Here is a 23675-nt window from a genome sequence, read left to right as displayed (position 1 = left end):
ACCACAGTTACTGCTTTCACTGACTTTTTAACGTCAAGTAAAGAAAAAAAAACATAGTTTGATCTATTCATACATCCTTCTTTTTTCTTTTTTTGTCCATATTTGTTAATATAACATTTAATAACATTTGTTAATATTAAAATGTTGACCACCAGTCTTACACAGTAACTAAAAAAAAATTTTGCAAAATGAACAAAAAAGAAATATGTTCATTTTAATGATCCCTACCAATAATACAAATTCTATACAAGCTAATTCAATGTCTAGCACTATTTCAATATTTTAACATCAGCACATCAACAGGCCTGTAGAGGCCTCCACTGAGAGGAGCATTAAGAATGGGCTCCTCCACAACACCATTGAGACAGTGGTAGATCTTTGAGCATATGCAATGAAACCTTGAACATAATTAATCTTGAATACACTAAATGAATTTTGAATATCAGGAATGAAACTTGACTGACATCAACAAGACTCTGTCATCATCTTGTAATTTGCTATGTGTGGAAGCTGCTGCAAAAAGATGTGACAAAGAGTCATTTAGCATGGGACCATTTGAACTCAAGATCAAATGTTTACCCAACATCAAACAATTACTTCTGACAAAGAAGTTTGGTTACTTTCTAACAGTGGCAGGTCTCCTACAGGCCATGCAGTTCCTAGTCAGGTATCATACCTTCAAGGTGTGCCCCACAGCCCCTGTACAGGAAGACAGGCCCATGACACAGGAGGTAAGCATGGCTTTTTATAAAATTAGTGCAGATCTCCACCAGGCATGTAAACCTGTTCTGCACTGGCTCACGTCATGGATGACCTTAAGCGTTTGTTTACACTTTCAGCCTACTTATTTTCCAACAAAACTTGTGTGTTGATGTCCAATAAGAAGGTGCATCAAGGAAATACACTACATTGGTTTCAGTGCTGCATCTCCAGGGCTGCGAAGTAGCACTTGATGGCAGCAGTGAGTCAGGGGAATTCACTGTGTTACCCCATGCTGTGATTGTATGCTATCTTTAAAGGTGTGGTTTAAGACTGTAATGGTGTAATGGTGAGTAATTCTCCTTAAAAGCACACATGCAAGCACAGACACAGGGTAGGAACTTATGCAAATCACTCCCGGATATTACACAGGGCTTCCTACCCCAGGCTGTGTCATCCACGAAACCAGAGATACTTTAGTTATGACTGAGCAACAATATTTCATTCAATTTATTTCCTTGTTATCTGAATTTTTTTGCAAGCAGAATTGTTGCATTCAGAAGCAAAGTTTTGTTAAAAAAAAAAAAAAAAAAAAAAAAATTAATAAAAACTGTAAAATGTTTGCAGCAAACTCTATTGACTAAATTGTTAAAGTAAAGGATCTTCTTCGCAATTGAGCTTGAATGCAATTCTTTCTTTATGTGATCAAATATTTCATGGAGATTCAAATGCATGAGTATTATGATCAGAACAAACTGCCACTCATCTAACATTTGCACCTCATCCATTTCAGTCTTGCTGAGCTGTAGACACTCAGCTGACACTGGGCACAAATGTGTAGGATACACCCCAGACAAGTTAAATTTCCTCGAGTGAGTCACCGGCCATGTTGCTTGAATTCTGAGTATGTCCATCTCCTATACCGCTTTAACCTGTGCACAGTCACAGAGTATTGGAGTTTACCAACTCAGTTAACTATTAGTATCGGTAGCCGGTATTTGAACTCACAAAATTCACACTGTGAGGAGTTGAACACAAACCATTGTGCTGCCCTCTGGCAAATTTCTATATCTTTAAAAAAAAATTTACTTCATGAAAACTGTATGTCTCAAATTTATTCACAATCATTCTCAATATAGTTTTTGAAAATTTGAAAATGCAAGAAAAGAAAACACTGACCTGAGCATGTCAGTTGGGTCTTCATCTCATCCATGAGCTTTGACACTTATCTGATGAGCTCCATCTTAATGAGACGCTGATGTACAGTGATTGATGGACTGAGAAGATACTCCACTTAATTGATGATGAAGAATTCTCAGTTGTCTCTCATAACTGGATTTCTTCTGTTACATGAATTTTGTGCACCCTTTATGCTGCAGCAACCACAAAGAATTTATTTTTTTTTTCTGGTGAATATTGTATGAATCGCCAATGAGCATAAATGTCATGAATGCTATCGTATCCACAGTTAATTTTTACACAGATTTTTCCACCATTTCCAAAGTACTGTAGCGGAGCCAGAGTGGGGGCAAGGGGGCGGTCGCCCCAGGGCCCACAAGGTCATTAGGGCCCCGTTTCATGTGATGTGTTCACATTTAATCGGAAATAAATTATTATAATAAAATGTGCAGAGTGTGCGAGAAGGTATACGCATATGATTGTGGGCTCCCATTTGCCAATTCTTACATTACGACTGTCCATGAATGCATCAGAGCTGTAAGCCAGCGCTGATTGGCTGTGCGGCAGTAACCAGTTTTTTCTTTGCACTTGATCTGAACTCTTTGGAGGGAAGTTAAACAGCTAAACACTATGCTAGCCGCTAGCGGTACTACCCAAAACCTAACATTGGAGCCACTGGTGAGTCAGTGAAACCTTCAAAAATATTATCTTTATCAGAATGCTGTGGTCTTGAACACCTGCCTATTTGAATGTGCCTTGTGTTGCTCTCAACTATAAGAGACCGCCGAGTCTATTTTTTCTAATATACGTGAATTCCAAAAGATATATAGATAGCTGTGTCTATATCTATCTGAATAGATTGTCTAATTTTAGACCAGCTGTGTTCATTTTATATTTAAGCTGTATCAAAGATGGTTCAGATTTAGCCCGTGACTCTTTGTCTAAGTTTTCAGCACCATGGACAGCGGACGCCCGGAGATTGACAGCTGTCACGCTGCATTTGTGTGTGCGTGTGTGTATTTGTTCTTCAGAACAAGTTTGTGAACTGGTTTGTGACTTTATTCTGCTTTCTGAGGCATATAGGTTTGCTTGGTTCAGTAAAAGTGAGCATTAGTGTGTTGTTTGATGGTAGGATGAGGGATTGTTTGAATGGTAAAATTACTATCATGAGGGCCCGTAGAGAATGCTCCGCCCCCTCTGTACTGAGACCCACGCTCCGCCTCTGCCAAAGTACCAGTGTTATTCAAAGTGAAAACTTTTGCTATTATGCCCATTTGCTCACATTTTTGCACCTCAAACTATCATGAATTGTCTCAGTCTGGGGAGATTGTGTCTTTATATGCATGTGTTCGGATTATTTGAGGAAGCAAAACATGTTTAAGCAACCTTTATTGATTGTATTTGTCATTTTTGAGCATGGCGAACAATTGTTCAATGAAACCCTGATTTTGTAGTTTGAATTGAGAAATGCATCACTTCAGTGAGAGAATGGTTCAACAAAATATGCAAAGTAACCAAAAAGCCCATAACAGATGCCAGTTAAAATTGAATTGGATAAAAATAACAGTGTTTCTTGAAATGTTTTATCCGAATAAAGGCTTCATATAAATCATAGATATGAATGACAAAACTTCACATTTAGATTGAAAAGGTGAGTTATCTCCATTGTGGAAGCTGAATATGTTTTGCTCCAGGTGAATTTCATTTGGTGGAAATCAAGCAAAGACTGCTTTTGGATGTAAAGACTGTAAATATTTATTCTAACCACTGAAGCACTGTGAACTGCCAATGAAGTATGCATATTAAAATATCTGATATACTCCTCTGAATGTTATTTTGCCAATGATAGTCCACTACTATCTAACGGAGCCTATCTGAATGAACATGTTGAATCTTTTTTTTTTTTAAGAAGTTTTAATATGGATTTCTTTTTTCAGTTTACCATAGAACAATATTTTAGACAAAGTCATTGTTAAAAAGAACAAAAAAGGTACGAAACATACTGTTCTCATAAATATAACTGCATATGATTCAAATGTACATCATACATTACAGTACCGTGCAATGATAAATCTTCATTTTATTGATATGTTTCACATCCAAAAGGGGCAAGACAGATAATGGTGTACCTTTAACTTTACGCCGCTCTGTTTGAGCCCACTTTGTTTGCTCATCTCCACTGATCCAAGTCACAATCGCTGCTAGCTCAGCTGCCCAGTAGTAAAATTTCAAACTTAAGTTGCCATATGAATTGAGAGATTACTTTCTTTAACATCGTAAAAATGGAAACGAACTCTGATGGGAAGCAACTGGAAAAAAAAAACAAAACAGGAATAACAGAAATAGATTCATCATTACACTTTCAACTCTGCCAAAGAGAGATGGGGGAGGACCTCCCTTATCGGTCTTTACTTGTTTAATTAGCTTATAATAATTTATTTCAAAAAGTTTTGTGGTTTGAGATATTACAATAATCCTTAAGTAGCTAAGTCCTTGTTCAGTGAAAGCAGTGGAGCAAGATGCCATCCGCAAGAGAGAAATCTTATGGATTCTCCCCTTACCATCCTCAACCCCCTCAGTCTGAACATCTGTTGTATGGCCTCCGCCAGAGCCTCAATGCTGAGAGAAAGTTTTACACCAAACCCCATCTCAGTAAGTGTTTGTACTACAAATCTACCAGGTCAACATGTTTCATCTTTGTTCTGACTATTGGGCCAATTAGAAATGTGTGTCAGAGGTTGGACATGTCAGAACAGGCTGACAGTCAAGTAGAAAGGAAACGTTCATTCAGACTTTCTCCTTTCCCTCACAGCGCTGTGCTCATCTAATTGCAATTGCCCAAAGTTATATTTTAAACACTCCCCATTATTACCACAGTTCACACTATGCAGACAACTGTGAGTCACTGCAACTTGCCACTGCAAGAACACACACTGCATGTGTGCAAATAATCTGTCATGGCAGCAGAACTCTTGATTTGTCCAGTTTTTGTTAGGGACAAAGTGCCGCTTGTAGCTTAACTTTGTGGTTTGTTCTTTTATGTCATGCCCTCTGTCAAAAAAAGGAAAAATCTATCATGTTTATTGTCAATAATGGAGAGTCAGAAAAACAGGATTAATGACGAAGACCAAGATGATCATTAAGCTGGAAGGGCAGTTTTGTCCCTTGTCTGTCGCAGTGCTTGTGAATGAAAAGTTTGAAAGTTTGATACAAACAGCTGAATGATTAAGGCTATCAGACATGTGTACAACCAAGTCACAAGAAAAGGCCAGACAAAATAAACCTTTTTTTTTTTTTTTTTTTTGACAAATAGTGCTAATGGTGGAACACAAAGTGCATTACAACAATAAAAACAAAAAAAAAACAAAAAAAAAAAAAAACATTGTTGCGTTCCACATCCTGTCACTGGGAAAATTGACATGAGTTTGAAAGATGGTGCTGGGTTTGTCACAACATGTTTTTCAGTTAGAGCTCAACCGTACTTCTAAAAGGGAAACATTTAAAACACGCCAACACTTTGTTCAAACAACTCTTTCATCTTTGTATTTTATTTAATTAGGTTTTATTATGTCCTAATGTTGGTTTATATTTCTTGTGATGTTCATGCTGTTGTCTCTTGGGTGAAATGTTCCACACACATAAAGTTTCTTTGCCTTGCATCAACTTAAAGAGCTGCATAACCAAAAACTGCCTGTAAAAATGACAGAGTGCCGTAAATAACACACCAGGTCATAAAGTAAGACAAACGCCAGCAGTGACAGCTTCAGTTGCTAAATAACTTGCAGCCCTCGCAGGATATTAGGTTAGCTACAATGGGGTAAATGAAATTACCCGGCGGCACTGTTTCGAAGATCAGTGTGAAGCGTTTATGTCTCTCGTGACAGGTGCATGATGAGGCGTCACTTTACGCTGCACACACACACACGCACGCACACACACACGCACGCACGCTCACACGCACACACACACACACACACACACACACACACACACACACACACACACACACACACACACACACACACACACAAACATTATCACATGCAGGTGTCACACTTTTCTTTCCTCCCAGAGAGCAAAAATCAGGTCAGTGTGTGTGAGCTGTCTTTGAGACAAACAAAGGCACACTTGCCCTGTGGAAAAACACATTCCTCTTTGTGAACATTCAAGTCCTACAAAATGTTATCAGAGTCTATTTCAGAGCTATTTACGAGAGGAGGATGTGGCTTTCGCTCCGCAACAAGACTGTGGAACTCAGACAACAGGGGGTCAAACTCAGCTGACCAGGACATCATGAATGAGGCCAAAAGTGCCATGAAATAGAGAATAAAATATTCATTATTGTTGTTTTTTGGGTCATAGTTGTGTTTTTAATTTAGTAGAAATGTTAGGCATCTATAACGTTCAATAATGTGTTTTACTGTTTTCTCTTCAGACGTTATTTTTGCAGAATTATAGATTAAGTTTGCATATTCATCTGATGAAGGAAAAGCATTTTTTCTGTACATAATTATCATAAAATGTATAGGTATGAGTAATTCACAAGTCTGTTGAAATCAAACTGTATTATTCTTCTGTACTCAACAGCAAGTTTATAGTCAGCAGTTAGCTTAATAAAGACGCCTGTGGACTGTCGGAGAAAACCCACTGACTCACAGAGAAACTATGTGAACTCTCACCAGGACCTTCACTTTGAGCTATGGCTGCTAACCACTACACCTCCGTGTAGAGTACAGACCCAGTTTACCTGAGCAGAGTGTGAACAGTTACAGCATTTTTTTTTTTTTTTTAGGAGAGAGAGAGAGACGGAAAAATATTCCAATGCATTCCAGGGTTGGCAAAATGCCTGACAAGTTTCAGCTTGCCTCTTAAACATCTATTGGCGACTCCTGTGAGAACACTTTTTAACATATTCACCTTAAACAAGTTAGGCTGCCAGAGCTGGAGTCTTCCTCAGTTTACACTGGGTAAAGGACACGGCCGGACACACACATTCACCCCAACACAGAGTTTAGAATCAACAATTAATCAAACAAGCATGCTTTTTGTTTGTGGGAGGAAGTCAGTGAATAAGCCTCACATGCACAGGGAAAACCTGCAAACCCTAAACATAAAGGTCTTCTCTGTGAACCAGAAGTGCTGAAAACTGTGCCATGAAGCAGAACACTGGCCTACTTTACAGGTGCAAACACGTGAGGAGACTCAGCTCTCCGGGCCATTTAGCGTCAGGATGAACTTGATATTGGAGTGTGAGAATGTCTGCAGGAAATTAACCAGTGAATCGAACTATGTTGGCATATTAGTGACTTCAAAGATTTCTTGTTGAAAAAGAAAATATGTCTTCAGCTTGGTAAAAATACCCATCTTCAGCTTAAGCATTTTTAACGAAATCAGCGCATGGCCTTATTTTCTGCTGTGATGATTCCATCAGACTGATTTTCTTTTGCTTTCAGAGTCAGTTTTATTTGGCATGGTACGTTTATTCTGTAAAACGTTCATGTTCATGATTTTTTCAAGTTTCTCTAGTGTCATTCTCATGTCCTGTTTGGAGGTATGAAACTAGGCTGATCTCTGCTCCCAGAGTCCCTGAGCGCTATCCTTTTTTGACCAAGAACATATTCCTCCGTGGCTTCACAAAAACAGAGCAACTGTACAATCACACATTCACTACTAACTCCCATACGCGACAATTTTAATGAGGGTATGTACACTTTGAGCAAACTCAGAGCTGTTGTGGCATTGTGGACTTTGTATGCCATATTACCTGTCCAACCTCATATTGTGTTTTCAAAACATCTATAAGTAAAATATCTGATCTCCAATGTGTGAACTGGTATTCATTGCATTAACAGAAAATGTGCAACATGCATCCGAACAAAATAAGACAATTGCATAAATGTAGGCATCCCAACAGAAAAATATCAGTATGCAGCAGAGATTTTTTTTTTCCTTTTTGCAAAAACAACATCCGCAATATGCTTCCAGTAAACTGCAATCAGTGTCTGGATTCTGGATGAGGATATTTTTGCACCATTTTTTCCTTACAAACACTTGTTACAGGGCATGGATTCCTGAGTGAACTTTGAGCAGTGTCTTGCTGAAACTGTGCGACAGATTCTTGAGAAATTACTCTGAAGAATTTGCTGGTACTGATTGGAATTCATGTGACCGTCAACTTTATCCATATTGCCAGAATGGGTACTGGCTACACGTCCCCGACAGCATGATGGAGCGTCCACCAAACTTCACTGAGGGGAGAAAATGTCTTTCTTGGAATGCTGTTCTTTGCTGCCATCCATAACGTTGCTTGTTGTAATATATATTTATATATAATATTTGCTTCATCACTCGAACAGAACCTTTTTCCAAAAAAAAAGAAGCAGCTTTGTCCAAATGTGTTTTTTGCAAACCTGAAGCACCTCCGTCTGTGGCCTATGTTCACAAAAGGCTTCTTCCACATCACCCACCTATAAAGCTTTCCCTTGTGCAAAGTGCGCTGAATTGTTGAAGGATGAACTCACACCATCAGATTACCCTGTAGATCTCTGGAGGTGGTCTGTAGGTTGTTTTTGACCTTTCTCACCATCTGTTGCTCTCTGATATTTTCTTCTGGCCTTAACAAGAACTGTGCCTGTTGCCTTCCATGTTCTCACTATGTTCCTCACAGCAAAAACTGACAGGTGAAAACTCTGAGATAGCTTTTTCTAGCTTTCCCCTAAACCATAATGAACAGCAATCTTTGCTTTCAGGTCATCCGAGTTATTTTGAGGTCTCCATGTCACCACTCTTCAAACAAGAGTCAAAGAGAAAAAACAACTTGACACCATGTACCTTAAATAAATACCTTTTCTCCTGATTGGATGTGCCTGTCTATGAAGTTCAATGCTGACTGGGCTCACCGGAGCAATTCAGTGTTCCAGTTCAACAATGTTCAGTAGTTACAGGTACTCAAAACAACAAAATGACAAGGGTGCTAAAATTTTTGCAGAAGTTATTTTTAACATGTAATTTCAAACAGCTTCCTACACTAAAGGTGTTTGTCTATTAGAACATGAATGCTGCTGGAGTCAGTGTCTGTGAAGGCAGTAAATTATGCGGCCTCAGAGAGGTGCCTACATCTTTTCAGACTGTTTGTGCCACTTGTATTAAAAGGACATCAAGGTAATCCATAGTGAACAAAATTATCAACACCATTAATTACTGAAGTGTGAAACGTGATGCTCTGGGAACCCTTTTCCCACTGTCAGACTGTGACCTTAAACTGAATGAAGTAATATACAAATGGAGGAATACAAGTATTTTCTTGTAAAATAAAATTAAATTCATGCATGTTGATAAGATAAAGGCATTTAGACAAAGAAAGTCCTTCGCATTTTATTCATCATATTTTTTGCATCTGTTTATTAGATACAGGCACTAGATTATTTACACATGTGTATAAAATTTAAATTTTAAATTTAAAAATTTAGTAGAACACAATGTTAACTCTGTTTCTTTTTGATGTTGAAGAAAATGAACTGGTCAATATTGTATTGAAAAGCAAAAGCAAAAAATCTCAAGACTGTAATGGAATTGAGATGGCAATTGTCAAAGATGTTATAACGAGCATCTCAAAGCCTCTCACATACCTCTGCAACCTATCATTCAAATCTGGCACTTTCCCAAATTCAATGAAAATTGCAAAAGTCATACCACTGTACAAAAGTGGGGATAAACACCAATTTACAAATTATAGGCCTGTCGCTTTATTATCACAATTTTCAAAAAATTTCAACAAATTATTTGACAATAGATTGGAAAAATTTATAGACAAACACAACCTCCTCATTAATAGCCAACCATCGGTCACGCAATGGACAATAAAAAGTATGCAATTGGGCTGTTTATAGATCTCAAAAAAGCATTTGATACTATCAATCATCGGATTTTGGCTGATAAGCTGGAGAGGTATGAGTTTAGGGGAGTGGCACTGGAATGGGTTAAAGTTATTTAAGCAATTGTAAGCAATTTGTCAACATGGGCAACACTAATTCAGATTGCTTAAACATAACCTGTGGTGTACCCCAGGGGTCAGTGCTTGGCCCTAAATTTTTTATTTTATACGTTAAAGACATGTCTAAAGTTTCCTCTGTGTTGAAACTCGTGTTGATTGCAGATGACACAAATATTTTTTGCTCAGATGAACATATAGACATGTTACTTTACAAGGTAACAGCTGAAATGCACAAACTGAAAGTATGGTTTGACTGCAACAAATTAGCACTCAATTTAAGTAAGACTAAACATATGATTTTCAGTAATCGCAAAAAGATCCCAAAGCAAACACTCAATATCAATCAGGAAATAATTGAAAAGGTTGATGAGTTTAGATTTCTGGGGGTGTTGATAGATAACAAATTGAACTGGAAGCCACACATTAAATGTGTACAAACAAAAATATCTAAAAGTATTGCAGTACTGAATAAAGTTAAATATGTACTTGATTATAAATCCCTACGTATGTTATACTGTGCACTAGTCCTACCTCACTTGTCCTATTGTTTAGAAATCTGCGGCAATAATTACACAAGCACAATTAAACCACTTATTATTCTCCAAAAGTGAGCAATTCGGATAGTACACAGGGTAGGTTATAGAGAGCATATTAATGCTCTTTTTATAAAATCGCACTTACTAAAATTAGAGGACTTAATAAATTATAATACAGCAATATTTATGGTCAAAGTTAAAAATAATTTTGTACCTGCAAATATCCACAGATTTTTTTTTTTTCAACAGGAGGAGGGATATCAACTAAGGGGGAAATTGAATTTCAAAACCCAGATGCTGCGAAGTACAAGAAGAAGCTTTTGTTTGTCCATTTGTGGGGTGAGGCTGTGGAATAACTTGAATAAGGAACTTAAACACTGTAAATCCATGAAGCATTTCGAAACAACTTACAAAGCCACTGTCTTTTCAGGATACCCAACTGAAACAAACATTTCTTAATAGATTGTGTACCGAGAATAAAGTTTGACATTCATAAAAGTTGTCTAAAAACTGACATATGAAGTAATGTAACCACTACTCACAAAGTGTATGTACGATTACATGTACAACTGTACATGTACCTTTTTTCTGTTTTTATATATCCTTGTTTTGATGTTCGAAATAAACATTATTATTATTATTATTATTATTATGGAAGTCTGGCATAAGGCTGATGTTAAAATTCCAATTAGCACTGAAGTTATGGTTAGGATGAGATTTTCAGTAAGAAACAAGCAATGTTGATGTGAAGATCTCACAATAATAGAGTCACGGGATTCACAAGAACATATGATAACAAAAACACAGGACATTTATCTTTATGAAACTGCAACTTTATTTTGAAAAAAATGTCTGAACAGCACATAAGGGCTTTGATATTTTCTCCAAGGCTCAGTGATCACATACAGTACATTTGGCATGTACACGGCATCTCCTTCAAACAGTGAAAAAACAAAAACAGAAAATGGGGGAAAAAGGAGCCCATTTTTAAAAACAAGTAAAGACAAAATATCAAAGTGTAAAAAAGATGATTGATTGTACATTTACCAAGTAATTTGGTTGTAAGCCACAGAGAAAGAAACCGGACCGCCTAAGGACAGCAGCCAACGGCACTGGAGGCACAAGATGTTACACAAACAGGACATCCAATAATACAACAGCCAACTGGATTCCAGTGTTAAAGTGTGAAATGTTTAACAGTTTGTGTTGTTCCATTGCAGATATTGCTTGAGTTACACACTGCCTGGCCCCCAAAGTAAGAAGTCACCACCAAAGAAAAGGTCACATTCTAAAAATCTGTTGGACCGCCTTTAGCTTTGACAAGTTTTGATTCACAATTTGAGCCCAATGAATTCTGGCATTGTCATCTTGGAATATGTCTGTGCCATCAGGGAAGAAAAAATCCATTGATGAAATAACCCGATCATTCAGTATCTTCAGGTAGTCAGCTGACCTCTGCAACGAGACCTGACCGCAGGCTGGTACAGTAGGCACTCGGCATGATGGGTGCATCACTTCATCTGCCTCTCTTCAGACCCTGATGGGCCCCATCAGTCTGGAACTGGGTAAATCTGGACTCATCAGACCACATGACCTTCTTCCATTGTTCCAGAGTCCAATCTTAATGCTCCCTAGCAAACTGAAGCTGGTTTTTCAGGTTAGCCTCACTGAGGAGTTGTTTTCTTCAGCTGTTCAGTCCCAATCCCTTAGGTCCCTTTCGCATTGTGTGTGTGGAAATGCTCTTACTTTCACTATTAAACATAGCCCTGAGTTCTACTGTTTTTCTTTGATTTGATTGCACCAGATGTTGAAGTGATCGCCGATCACGATCATTCAGGATTTTCAGAAGACGATGGATCCCCACTATCCTTCCAGTTTTTAATAATGCGTTGGACAGTTCTTCACCCAATTTTAGTAGTTTCTGCAAGTTTTCTCTGCTTGACGAGTGCCAATGCTTTGACCCCTCTCAAACAGACTGACATCTTTTCCACGACCGCAGCATGTATTCAAATTCAAATCTGCAATGTAACAATTCCATTATGTCTGCATGAGAATGTTAAAAATGAAATAAAACAAATCTTCTTGAAAATAAGACTCATGGCTCCTTTTGTGTTTTTTTTTTTTTTTTGCACAAGGCCCTTCCCTTCATCCTGATGCAAACACCTTTCTATTCATGTTTGAAGTCACACCACTTACTGCCTACTCCATTCTCACAGAGAAACAGAGTGCTTGACAAAAACAAGTTAAGAAAGTGGTTTGATGATAGGCCAAGCAATACAGCCATTAAAAAAAGGAAAGGGGGAGTTACAAAAGAAATGTGCATTTCAAATGGAGAAGATAACAGACCTATGCTGTTTTTTTGTCTTTGGTTATAAAAATAGGTCAAAAACCTTCACAGCTTTTTAAGAACCCCCAACCCTCACCCCCGAATGCAATTCTAGTTTTAACAAAGCAAGAAAAAGTATATTAATAGTTTTCTTTCATGAAACATCCCATCATATAAACAACTGTTTTCTGAACAAGCCCTCCAAGCTCTTAATACTTAAAACTTTACAAAAATACATTCAACCTGGATTTCAACTCTTGGCTTTAGTGTTAGCACTTGGTCAAAAGACAAGAATGCTTCCATCAATCAATTTATTGCCTACTTGTGGAGATCTAATTGCTGTGGCAAACTACCTATTATTTCTTTTAATAAAATTTTAAAAAGCATCTCCATTGCATTGTTCATTTACATTAAAACAATAGCAGCCCTGAAATAAATAAATGCATTTTCTAAACCTGAACTAACATTCAAAACAATTCATGTCAAACAAGGTGACTGAGAGAACACAACAAGCTTTTGATGCAGCATATAAAGAAAGCCGAGGCTCTTGATCCTCTCCACATTCAAGCAGAGGCGTCCCCGGCACGGGGAGGACGAGCAGTCAATCACGCTTCTTCTGATCCTTTAGCCTTGGAGATACAAACGCTGGATAGACAGTCACTCTCTCAAGAAAATACCAACTCGCTGTGCCCTTGGACCCCATCTACTTGCAGAAGAGCGTGCAGGGTTTTTCTTTTCTTGGTGTGCACTGGCTCTTATGCTGCTCCACCTTTTTTTCTTCTTCACCCAGCACCTGCAATCGAGCACGGGGCCAGAATCAGCCCTGCCCTCCAACAGAGCATCCTGCACAGTCTTTCATGTTATGGGGCCGAGGGGAACCGTTAGTCTGCGCAACTCAAAAGAGACGGGGGAATCACGCAGACGTGATGTTGTGCTGGTGAGGAATGCTCTGACCACCCCCCTGATGAGCAAGGATGGCGGTGGCGTTTGTGACGTGCGGCGGTGTGCTGCCATGTCTCAGCTGACTGGACAACTGGTTGAGCTGCTCAGAGTTGGCCAGAGACTTCAGCACGGCATTCTCGCGCTCCAGCAACGAGTTCCTTTCATACAGCTCCTTGATCTGCTCCTTCAGCACCTCCACCTCCTCACGGACAGCGAACATCAGGTGGTTCTTCACCAAGTCCTGACAGACAGAGGGGCTCAAATTAGCATTGCCATGTTCTTTTAACTGATGTGTAATTACTAAAGGAGAAACTGTAAATACTTTTAGGAGTTCACTTGTCTGTCAAAGAATATAAGTTACACAGAGAGATTCAATGGTTTTGATAGGTTCTATACGTGTGTCTGAGTGTAGACAGATTTCAGCTGTACTGAGACTGTGCTGATAAGATGTTTAGGTGTAGTTTTTGACATGTGAGAAATGGTTTATAAGTTCTGGTGTGTGCAGCTCATGTTGCTCCAGCTCCAAACTGCATCTCTGTGGAGTCAAACAACAATTCACTGTCAAAATCTGCGTTGCCTGCTATCCAATTCTGTGGAAAACTCACCATTGCCTGCTCAATCTTGTTATCGATGGCAACAACACTGGCAGTCGATGTACTGTGGAGAGAAAAGAGCATCATATGATTATCATTAGCGTTAGATTGAATCCAACGACTTCACAATGAAAGATGAATCCTGTCCACGGTTTGAGATTAATAATAGACTTTGAAAAAATGAAAAACTTGGGAACTTTTATCTTCAGGGATGATTAAATTTTAAAGAGATTTTATTAAAAAGAGGAGTTGAAATGTAATGAGGTTCGAACAACACAGCTTTTCTGATGAGTCTTCTGACCTGTTCTTCAAACAAGCTCAAGTACAATTTTCCAAATAAGTGATTAAATTTAATTCTCCAACACTGCGTAACATACAATAATTCTTCCTTTGAACGTCACACACTATTCAAGGATTTAGCAATCGATTTAGAATTAATATTGATATTTAAAGAACACATATTTATTTTTCTTGTACATTTTTAAAGAGGTGAGGGCTCCAGCTGACATTATGGTGGCAAATATGTCAAGGATGACACACCAGACAGGTGACGGGTTTCCAGACAGGTAGCTAAACCAGGTGTGAATCTACGTAAATACAGTGAGCAATAACTGATGAGAAGTAACAAAACCTGTTTTTTAGTGGGGCAGATAAAGTGCGTCATGCTCGAATCAGAGCATGACTGCATAAATTAGCCTGGGATGGAAAGTTTCTGCCTCACATACTAAAAAAGATTACAAAGTGTTGATAGAATAAAATGTAATTCAGCATATTACGGAGGATTTTGACCAGTAAGTTCATCTATGTGAACATCCACTGTAATAAAGCTAGTCGTCTTCACTTTACATTACCAGAAAAACAAAAAAAAAAATATATATACTTTTGGCAAAACAAAACCAGCGGTTATCTTTATAGTATGATATAGCACACAAGTACATTTTGTCTTCAGCACAATTTAGGAGAACAGCGTCATGTTTTCCACCTATTTACTTATTTTGGGGAGGTGGGGTGGACAGATTGCACTTTCGAACATAACAACAAACCTCCTCCGCCACTACAGACCCTGCTGCAAGTAATGACAAGTTTTAATAATTCTATTAAGGAGTCAGAAAAGCATAGATACTATATAGGTTAGATTATGTTTCCATCTTGCACAATCACAGCAAAATGTGGATTAAAAACAGCAGTGACACAGGTTGCACTGAGCCCACTAGACGGAGCTGTGGCATGAAATCCCAGTGAGAGAGTTGGAACACAATGTGAAAACTCTGCTACAAGGAATCCTGGAAACAGTAAGGACTGATGAATAACATACACACCTTCTTGAACGACATTAACTATATTTATACTACATATACACTGCTGTAACTGCAGGAATAGGAGAAAAAAAAACTTTAAAACTCATCTTCACATTTAGTGATGTTCAAAGCATATGACATTTAAACACATATGAAGCTTTTTTTTTGGGGGGGGGGGGGGATAGTGGAATAAAATCATTGTAGATGATCTGAATCCTGTATAATTATGATTTCAAACATTTAACTGAAGCAGTAAACATCATGACCAAAGTGCGGTAAGTCAAATAATATGCGGGTCTCCTCAATGTTTACGTCCTGCGTGCCAGAGAGCACGTACGGAGCCGAGGCTCTGACGCCCGCAGCAAGGCACGTACTCCCCACACACACACACACACACCCACATACACACATTCACACATGCACCCACATACACACATTTACACACGTACTCCTCGTACACACATTTACACACGTACCCCACGTACACACACGTACCCTACATACACACACACGTACCCCACATACACACGCGCACACCAACAACCCCACTCCAGGAGAAAACGTGCTCCTGATGTGAAACAGGCAGCGAGCTGCATCACAAAACACTACCGGAGCAAATCAATCTCAGCTGTGTCCGAGCATTAAACATTCAAACACACCACGTTACCGAGTGGGAAGTGGGAAGTGCACGCGGGCAACTCCACATCGACGCACGTGAAAGAAGTAAACAAAGAGCAACAGGGAAAAAGACGGAGTGTGAGGATGGAAAACACTGGGGCGTCAGAAAGCGCCTTTACCTGACACATCTCGCCGTGTACGGCAGCAGGCGTCCGGAGCCCGGCGGGGAAGTCCCCGGTGAGCAAGGCAGACTGTACCTCATCTTGCTACGCATGTTTCCAAACTCTCCTCGCGGACAAACTACTCACTGAAAACCAGAGGAGCGACGCGCGTGTCTCTTGTTTGACCGGGACTGCTTGTGAGCTCCACTGTCAATCACATGGCGACAAAATAAGGAGGCGGGGTTTTGGCCCCGCCCCCTTTGTCCCGCCCCCCTCGCGCTCTCTCCCGGGACGCCTCTTGCGCAATTTACATTATTCCCAACCACAGTCTAAAACAAATTGCACATAATAACCCCGGAGGCGCAGGAAGACTTGTTCAGTGTTAAACCCAGCGTTAATCAAAACCTCGGCAGGGTTTCCTGGAGGAGAGGTCTGCTGACTCCGTCTTTTCAGAGCGCAGCAGAAGCAACATAGAAAAGAAAAATAAAAACTCCACCGTCTTTACAGCATAAAACTAACCAAACAAATAAATATCGTATAAATGGGCATTTAAACAGCATTTTCTTCAGCTTCAGTAATGATGGGGGAATGTTTGGGGCTGTTGTTTCTTCATCCGCATTAAATATTTCAACAAGATGCTCAGAGTGGCTCACAGTTAAAAAGATTAAGACCAAAGCAGTGAGCAAAAAAAAAAAAAAAAAAAAAACCCCAAAAAAAACACTGTTTGAAAAAGTCGTGTTTAAGAAATAAAATCTTCTAAAAAGTTAAGATTAAAAGAAAAGTACTCGACATTCTTTAAAAAAAAAGCACTCTGTAAGAGATTCTTTTTTTTTATCAACATTTATTCAATGTGGAAATCTCAAAAACAACTAAGGATATTACTCATGGTGACATTAAGATTATCAACAGTATTGCTAAATAGACTATATGTGTCAAACGGCTTCAAAGTGTAATCACATGTGTAAAGCTGTAGTCTTCTTTGTTTTTTTGCTGCCACAAAGAAAGAAAAGGTGAGACCGAGTCAGTCCTGGGTGACATCCTGAACATGCTGTACGTGATGACTGATCCCTCCACAAGTGATGACAGCTCAAAAATTCTGCCTTGCACGCCAACCATGGCGCTCACGTGTGATTGAAGTGTTGGTGATAATAAACAGTATCTGAGGGCATCGCTGTCTTTAAACAGCACCTTTACACATTCGGAACAAGGAAGGACAGATGTGCACAAGCTTTGGGTGGAATGTGTTTTCATCAAGAACAAAAAAAACAAGGGGCACGCAGGTTGTGTCAAATAAGCTTGCTGAGTATCTGCAAGATTGGCCAGAGTGACTGAAATTGTTGCCACTCTGTGTCCAAAGAAAACAAAGCAAACTGTACATTTTATTCAAGTAGGAGCGCATGCGGCGGTTTATATAAGGACCTCTCACTGCGTTATCCTCAACATGGGGCGTCTCGGCAGACTGCAGCGTTGTACAGATGCACTCGTCACCCCCCAACAAAGCCTCCAGGACCACAAGGCAGCACATTCCAGCCCTGGTCACCTCCGGCCCCAAGGCCGGGGCGTACAAACTCAGACATCTGTGTCAAGAGTCGCCATCCTGCTGGGACAGCACACAGCTCCTCACTACGAGTCTGTCTTAGAAGCCCCCCTAACCACAGTGCATTTGGATTTGACAGCAGCTACGAGAAACCTTTCTACCATCGGCATGCCTCCTGTTTGACACTGGACTAAAACTATTCTGCACCCTGCAGGTCAACTCCCTCTCTCTGCTTTGAACAAAACACATGCTGTAGAAAATGCACGGTCTCCCTATTAATCCCTCAGAGTTTGTCACAAGATGATTTATACTGTCATAATCCAATGTGTTCTCCATTAGGACACAGATGCACCGGCCGGCACACGTCTTCATCCCAAAGCACACAAACACTCACTGTGGGGGGACACAGCTGAATAAATTTGATCTCAGGACTATGGTGACCCCCATAAATCTTAAGGATTAATGAGCACTGCAAAACAATGGTTGTCAGGTGGGGGCTTTAACAACAGATGACCGTGCTCACTATTCTCTTTCAGACGCAAACGTGAGCTTCAGTCTGGCTCAGAAACTTTGATTCTCAAGGTGCAGTTCAGCTGCTGTACCAGATGAGGGCGGCAGACGTAACGACACCAAGCTGAATGAAAAGCAGTCACAACTTCAGAAAATGATCTCAGTGAGTTTAATACTACAGGACAAGCAGAAACCTCCAGTTCAATCCTGTCTTTTTCCTGAGCAGCTGTTTCAAAGCACCCTTCAAGAGCTTCTCTTTGGTCTTTCTCTTGTCTCACATGAACTGTCATGCTAAAATGCAGTTTGACTCACTCTTCTTTAGTTTAACAGTTGAGCTTCAAAACTGTTGTATTCAGTGATGTTGATTTATGTACATGTATGAAATCAACAAATCTCTCAAAATGACTTCAGATTTGTGAGAATCTTTCCACAATCACTCCAGGTCACTTATTCATTTCAAAGAGAGTCTTTATAGAGTGAAAATATAGGGAACGCAAAAGCCATCCACTGTCTCTGTGAAATGCTGACGCATCTGCTGGGTTTGTTTTGTTTGGTCAACAATGAAAAGTCAAAAAGAAAGTCAATTACTATTGAAAATAAATAAATGTACCATACACTCTTAAGAAGCTGGATGCACACTTTGCTTGCAGACATCGATAATAATCGCAGTATCTGCTTTGACTGTGATTGTTGCAGCGATGCATGAAAATTCAAAATTTAACATAATATATTTCAAACGGCATTCTTAATTTAACGTACTGGGCTAAAGCAACAACTCCACGACCCAGCAGGCATCAACAGTCAGTCCGTCAACACTTTGTTTCAATGATGATCACCCACTACGAAAACAAAGAAACCAGTATTTCAGCAGGACTGGTTTTCCTAGAAACGTACAAGCCCCTCAAGTCTACTTAAATCAATCAGGTCACATACCAGTTCTCCAAAGGAATTTCCACTCAACGAAATAAACTTTCAATCAGCCTCTAGATTGACTGGTGATAAACATTTTGATGAAAAAAAATATGTTTCAGAGGTGTTGCTAATTTTGCAAGTCACAATGTGTGCTAACGTGAGATAAACAGCCATGTAAGAAACCCACTTAAGCAGAATCTGCAATACAATGGATATGTTGGTTAGGGCTACAACAATCAGCCAACGTAATAGATTATGTTGACGTAAAAAATTAAAGCCTTGATGTCATGTGTGATTGTTATAAATTGCTGTATGATAAAATCACACAATGGTAGGTTACACAGCATTTACATTCCGCATGGAAAGAGAGAAGAACGTATGCAATATGGAGGAAAAAACAGATGAAAAGCCCTATATTCATACAGAGCAAAAAGATACACGGTGAGTCTATTTTCTCTGCCAACATGCAAAGAGGAGGAGGAAGCATATTTTCACTACTAAAACACAGCCGCATCAGAAATCCATGCGTTGGGTTATGGCACAGGAGGACATGGCATACTATGCAATGCATTCAGTGGAGTATGAGGGGAAAGGCCCTAAAACTCTGATCCAGTTTTCAAAGTTTGGGAACATAAAGGCAAAGTCTGTGAAGCTCAACTCCCATTCCATGGCATCACTACAGCCATGCACAAAAACCTGACACGCCAACACCCTGGAGCCGCTATACCATCACATACCACAGACAATAGATGTTCAAAAATAAAGACGATAATTGTGATTAATCAAAAATAATAATCAATAGATTAGTCGACAACAAAAATAACAAGTTGCAGCTCTAATGTCAGTGGTGTGGAAATACTCCGCAGTAGAAAAACCTAGACAGCCACTTGGAATTCTGTAAGACCAAAGTGTGGAAACAGCAAGGCATTTCTTCAATACAACCAATTAGATACATCATTTCAATGTAAACACACAGTGTTTCACCCCATTTAGTAAGTGCTACAGCAATTACTCAAGCTACTCAATTGACAGTTGTGAAATATAGTTGTTGGTAGATATTTATATAAATGCACTCACTGCAGATGTGGGATTTAATTTTTAATGTAGTCCTCATGTTTGTGCAGTTTGTTTTTATTCTGTTAAGCACTTTCTGCAGTGCAATATTCACAAGAACGATGTCTGAGAGATAAAGATTTCCAACATTCTAACAAATAGTTGTATCCTTGTTATTCAAATATGAATTAAAAAAAGACTAAATTCCCGATGGACACCTGCTGTGTAATTTTCAGTGTTACCAAAACTGCCTGTGATAGTTAATAGTTTTACTAGTACAATAGATGTGAGGTAAGTCATCATTTGCATTTACCGACATGCAAAAAAATACCAAAAGAGGCACCAACTAGCTTTTTGTGTTTTAACAAATAACCTGAAACCTCAGCAATGCAATGCACTGGAGAAACAAACCCCCCACACGTACTTGAATCTGCATCATGAACTTTAATGGCCACAAAGAAGAGAATTTACTGTTTTGTAAACCTTCAAACAGCTGTGACAATCACAGGATGCTGGGAGTATGTTAATATGTCTGTCTGCACTTGGTAGATTTCTTGAAGAGTGTGTTTGCAGTGTGTGTGACTACATGAGGGGTGGCCTGGACTGACACAATGGAGACTAAACAAAATAAGACAGACGTCTGGAGGGTTTTATTTTTCCAGCACTAAATCAAAGTTGTGAGTAGGTGTGTCTGCTGCCACCGAACTTCCCTGTAAACAAACTAAAACAATTGTCCCACTCACACCCTCATCTATTGCATAATCATCAGACTGGTGCATAAGCAACTCCTCGTCCAGCCTGCGTCCTCTACGTGATGTCCCTCAAGACATGGACGGCTAAACTAGACATCTTGGTGAAGTAACCGGATGACATGGAGCATGAGAAGGAGTCGAATCCCCCAGGGACTTAAAACAAGCAAGGATAAGATCTGGATTCTTGAGACAGAGAATGAACTTTACCCATCGCTGTTAATTCAAGTGGTTTATGGAAGGTTTAGTCTGTCTAGGAACAAAAATAACTGTCGGTGGGGATGTTTCCTAATGGTTGTCGTGCCACCTCTGCAGCTTCCGAAGACATGACATGGAGCCAAAACATCAACATCCATCTACACAGCAAACACAGTGGGGGAGCTGAGGCAGGGGTTCTTTGGCCTTAAATAATCACTGCCAAACTACAACCAGATCCTCAAGTATGCACAAGAGCCTCAATATCAAATTTTACCAGCTTCCCCTGAGTCATTTGCACCACTTGTTTAGCTCAATTGCGAATTAAGACCCGACCAGAATTAGTCAAACATAATGGTATTAGCACTGAGACTGAAATGGGAAAATCCTGCACCTCTACATTAAAGAGGGATTGTATTCAGCAAAGCATTTATCGAAGGATCAAAGACTTATCCGCATTGTAACCTGGATGTGTTGTCAGTAAACACATTTTTCCTTCCGGTAATAAATGTCTTAGGCGCTGTTGATAACTGTGGCTTATTTATGGTTTTGATAAAAGGTTAATCGTGAGTCCTTGTGAAAGGCTACAGATACATGCACAACACGACCAACAACAAGATAAAATATATTTTCAGCTACAAGTGTCAAATTTGTCACAACAATTTGTCAACACTTCAGCTGATGTCAGAGGTGAAACATTTGCTCAATTCAGATATCCGTTAACCAGTAAAAATTCCATTTGATTAGAGACAGTATTGTCTTGATTGCCTTTTAAAGCCAAATGACAAGAAATCATTCAGGCACAGATTCCAAAAGATAAAGATGGTTGTCTTCGCTGTAATTCTGAAGGCAATTATTTGGGGGATTCCAACTATAAGTCAAACAACACATTCATATTCTTGAAAAGAGGTCTATTCTCAATGTTTTCCTTAATTTTAGACCGATTATTCGGATGTTTCCAAAACCTCAAGTGATAATTTATCAGGGCAACTCTAACTAAAGGCTATTTTATACCTCCATACTCATATATATACAATACCAGCTATTCATACAAATACAAAGAAAGCCTTCCTTCCATAGTCTGTGCTCATTTCATGCGAAATTGTCTGTCTGCAAGAATCTTATGAATACGGAGGAAAGGAGCAATTCGACCAGTAACTGTTGAAGCACCGTGGCCACTGAGTGCAGCTGACTAAGACACACAATTCCCCCCAGCCCAAAATAAATAAATGAATAAATAAATAAATAAAATACATCAACGACTATAATCCACCTTGCTCTACCTAATAGTGCGGCACAGAGTTGCAGAGTCCACCTTCGAAATTCACCGAGTTTGCTGGATGATTCCTGTAGCAAGGAAGAGCAAGTGGACAGCAAGATGTTCGGCTTCAATGACATTGACTATCTGACCAGTCGTTCCTGATCCGAGATGATGATTCTGTCAAACAAACACACACAGTAATACTGGGAAAAGTCACTGAAATGTTACAATTACAGCGTATAATCAGACTACTTATGGTTCATATCAACATAGTGATTGTATGTCAGTTGATTTATGGGTGGGTGTTCTATTTAAAGACAGTTTGGAGGTCCAGCTGAAATGTACAATAGCAAACACTGGATAGCTGTGGTTATAACAGGTGTGAATATATCTAAATGATCAAGTTACAGGCTATAAGATGTTGGAAAAGCCAATGTGTGCTGAGCAAACCTTTCTCAGAGAAAACAGTCAGTACAGTTTCCAACACTGAAGTGGAAATGTTGACACTATACAGAACGGTCAGTGAGACATGAGGCCTGTTATGCAACACAGGTAAAAGTCTATGATGATTATGATCACCATCCATCAACAGCGCCCCCACCCCCCACCCCCACCCCACCCCACCCAAGATCTGTTTTGCTTTGAGTACATCATCAAGTTATGTCACAACCATCAGACCTCTGCCATTTGTGAATGAGCAGCAGGGGGGCTCGGACATAGCTAAAATTGTGTAATTATACCAGAAAGACCCAAGGGGCCTCATTTATCTTCACTGTGCACGCACACATGTGTGCACAGTGAGTGGATACCAACATTCCCACGCAAAGTATGGAATTTATCAACTTCTACTAATACTTAGGAATGTGAGAATAAGCACAACTTTGACCATGTTTATGCACATAATCTAGCGGCAGACTAGTGAAACTACAAATAGAAAACATTAAGAGTTTCACAGTAGGTGCTCAGCAACATCACACATCTGTTTCCTTTCATTAAAAAATCTTGTTTAGTAATTTCACCTCATCAGAAACACATTTTTTTAATGTGGTGTGAAGTTTTATAAAAAACAGCTGTGACAGGTATTAGAAATACATAGAGAAGCTCATCTTGCTC

The 23675-nt window shown here is 39.4% G+C and overlaps 1 protein-coding gene across 1 annotated transcript in view; it reads right to left on the bottom strand.

Annotated features, from left to right (window-relative positions):
• Positions 1–12454: 12454 nt before the first annotated feature.
• The window catches only part of LOC115381790 (TSC22 domain family protein 2-like), a 32314-nt gene continuing 21093 nt past the window's right edge, over positions 12455–23675 (bottom strand). Inside the window, exons 2-3 of the mRNA XM_030083394.1 lie at positions 14281–14332; positions 12455–13916 (exon numbers count right to left, since the gene is read on the bottom strand). Coding sequence (XP_029939254.1) covers positions 13647–13916; positions 14281–14332 — 322 coding nt within the window. The 3' untranslated portion in view covers positions 12455–13646. The remainder of the gene's footprint in view (positions 13917–14280; positions 14333–23675) is intronic.

Source organism: Salarias fasciatus, chromosome 23 (genome assembly GCF_902148845.1).
Source record: "Salarias fasciatus chromosome 23, fSalaFa1.1, whole genome shotgun sequence".
NCBI classification, from domain to species: Eukaryota; Metazoa; Chordata; class Actinopteri; order Blenniiformes; family Blenniidae; genus Salarias; species Salarias fasciatus.
This window is presented reverse-complemented; position numbering and strand designations above follow the sequence as displayed.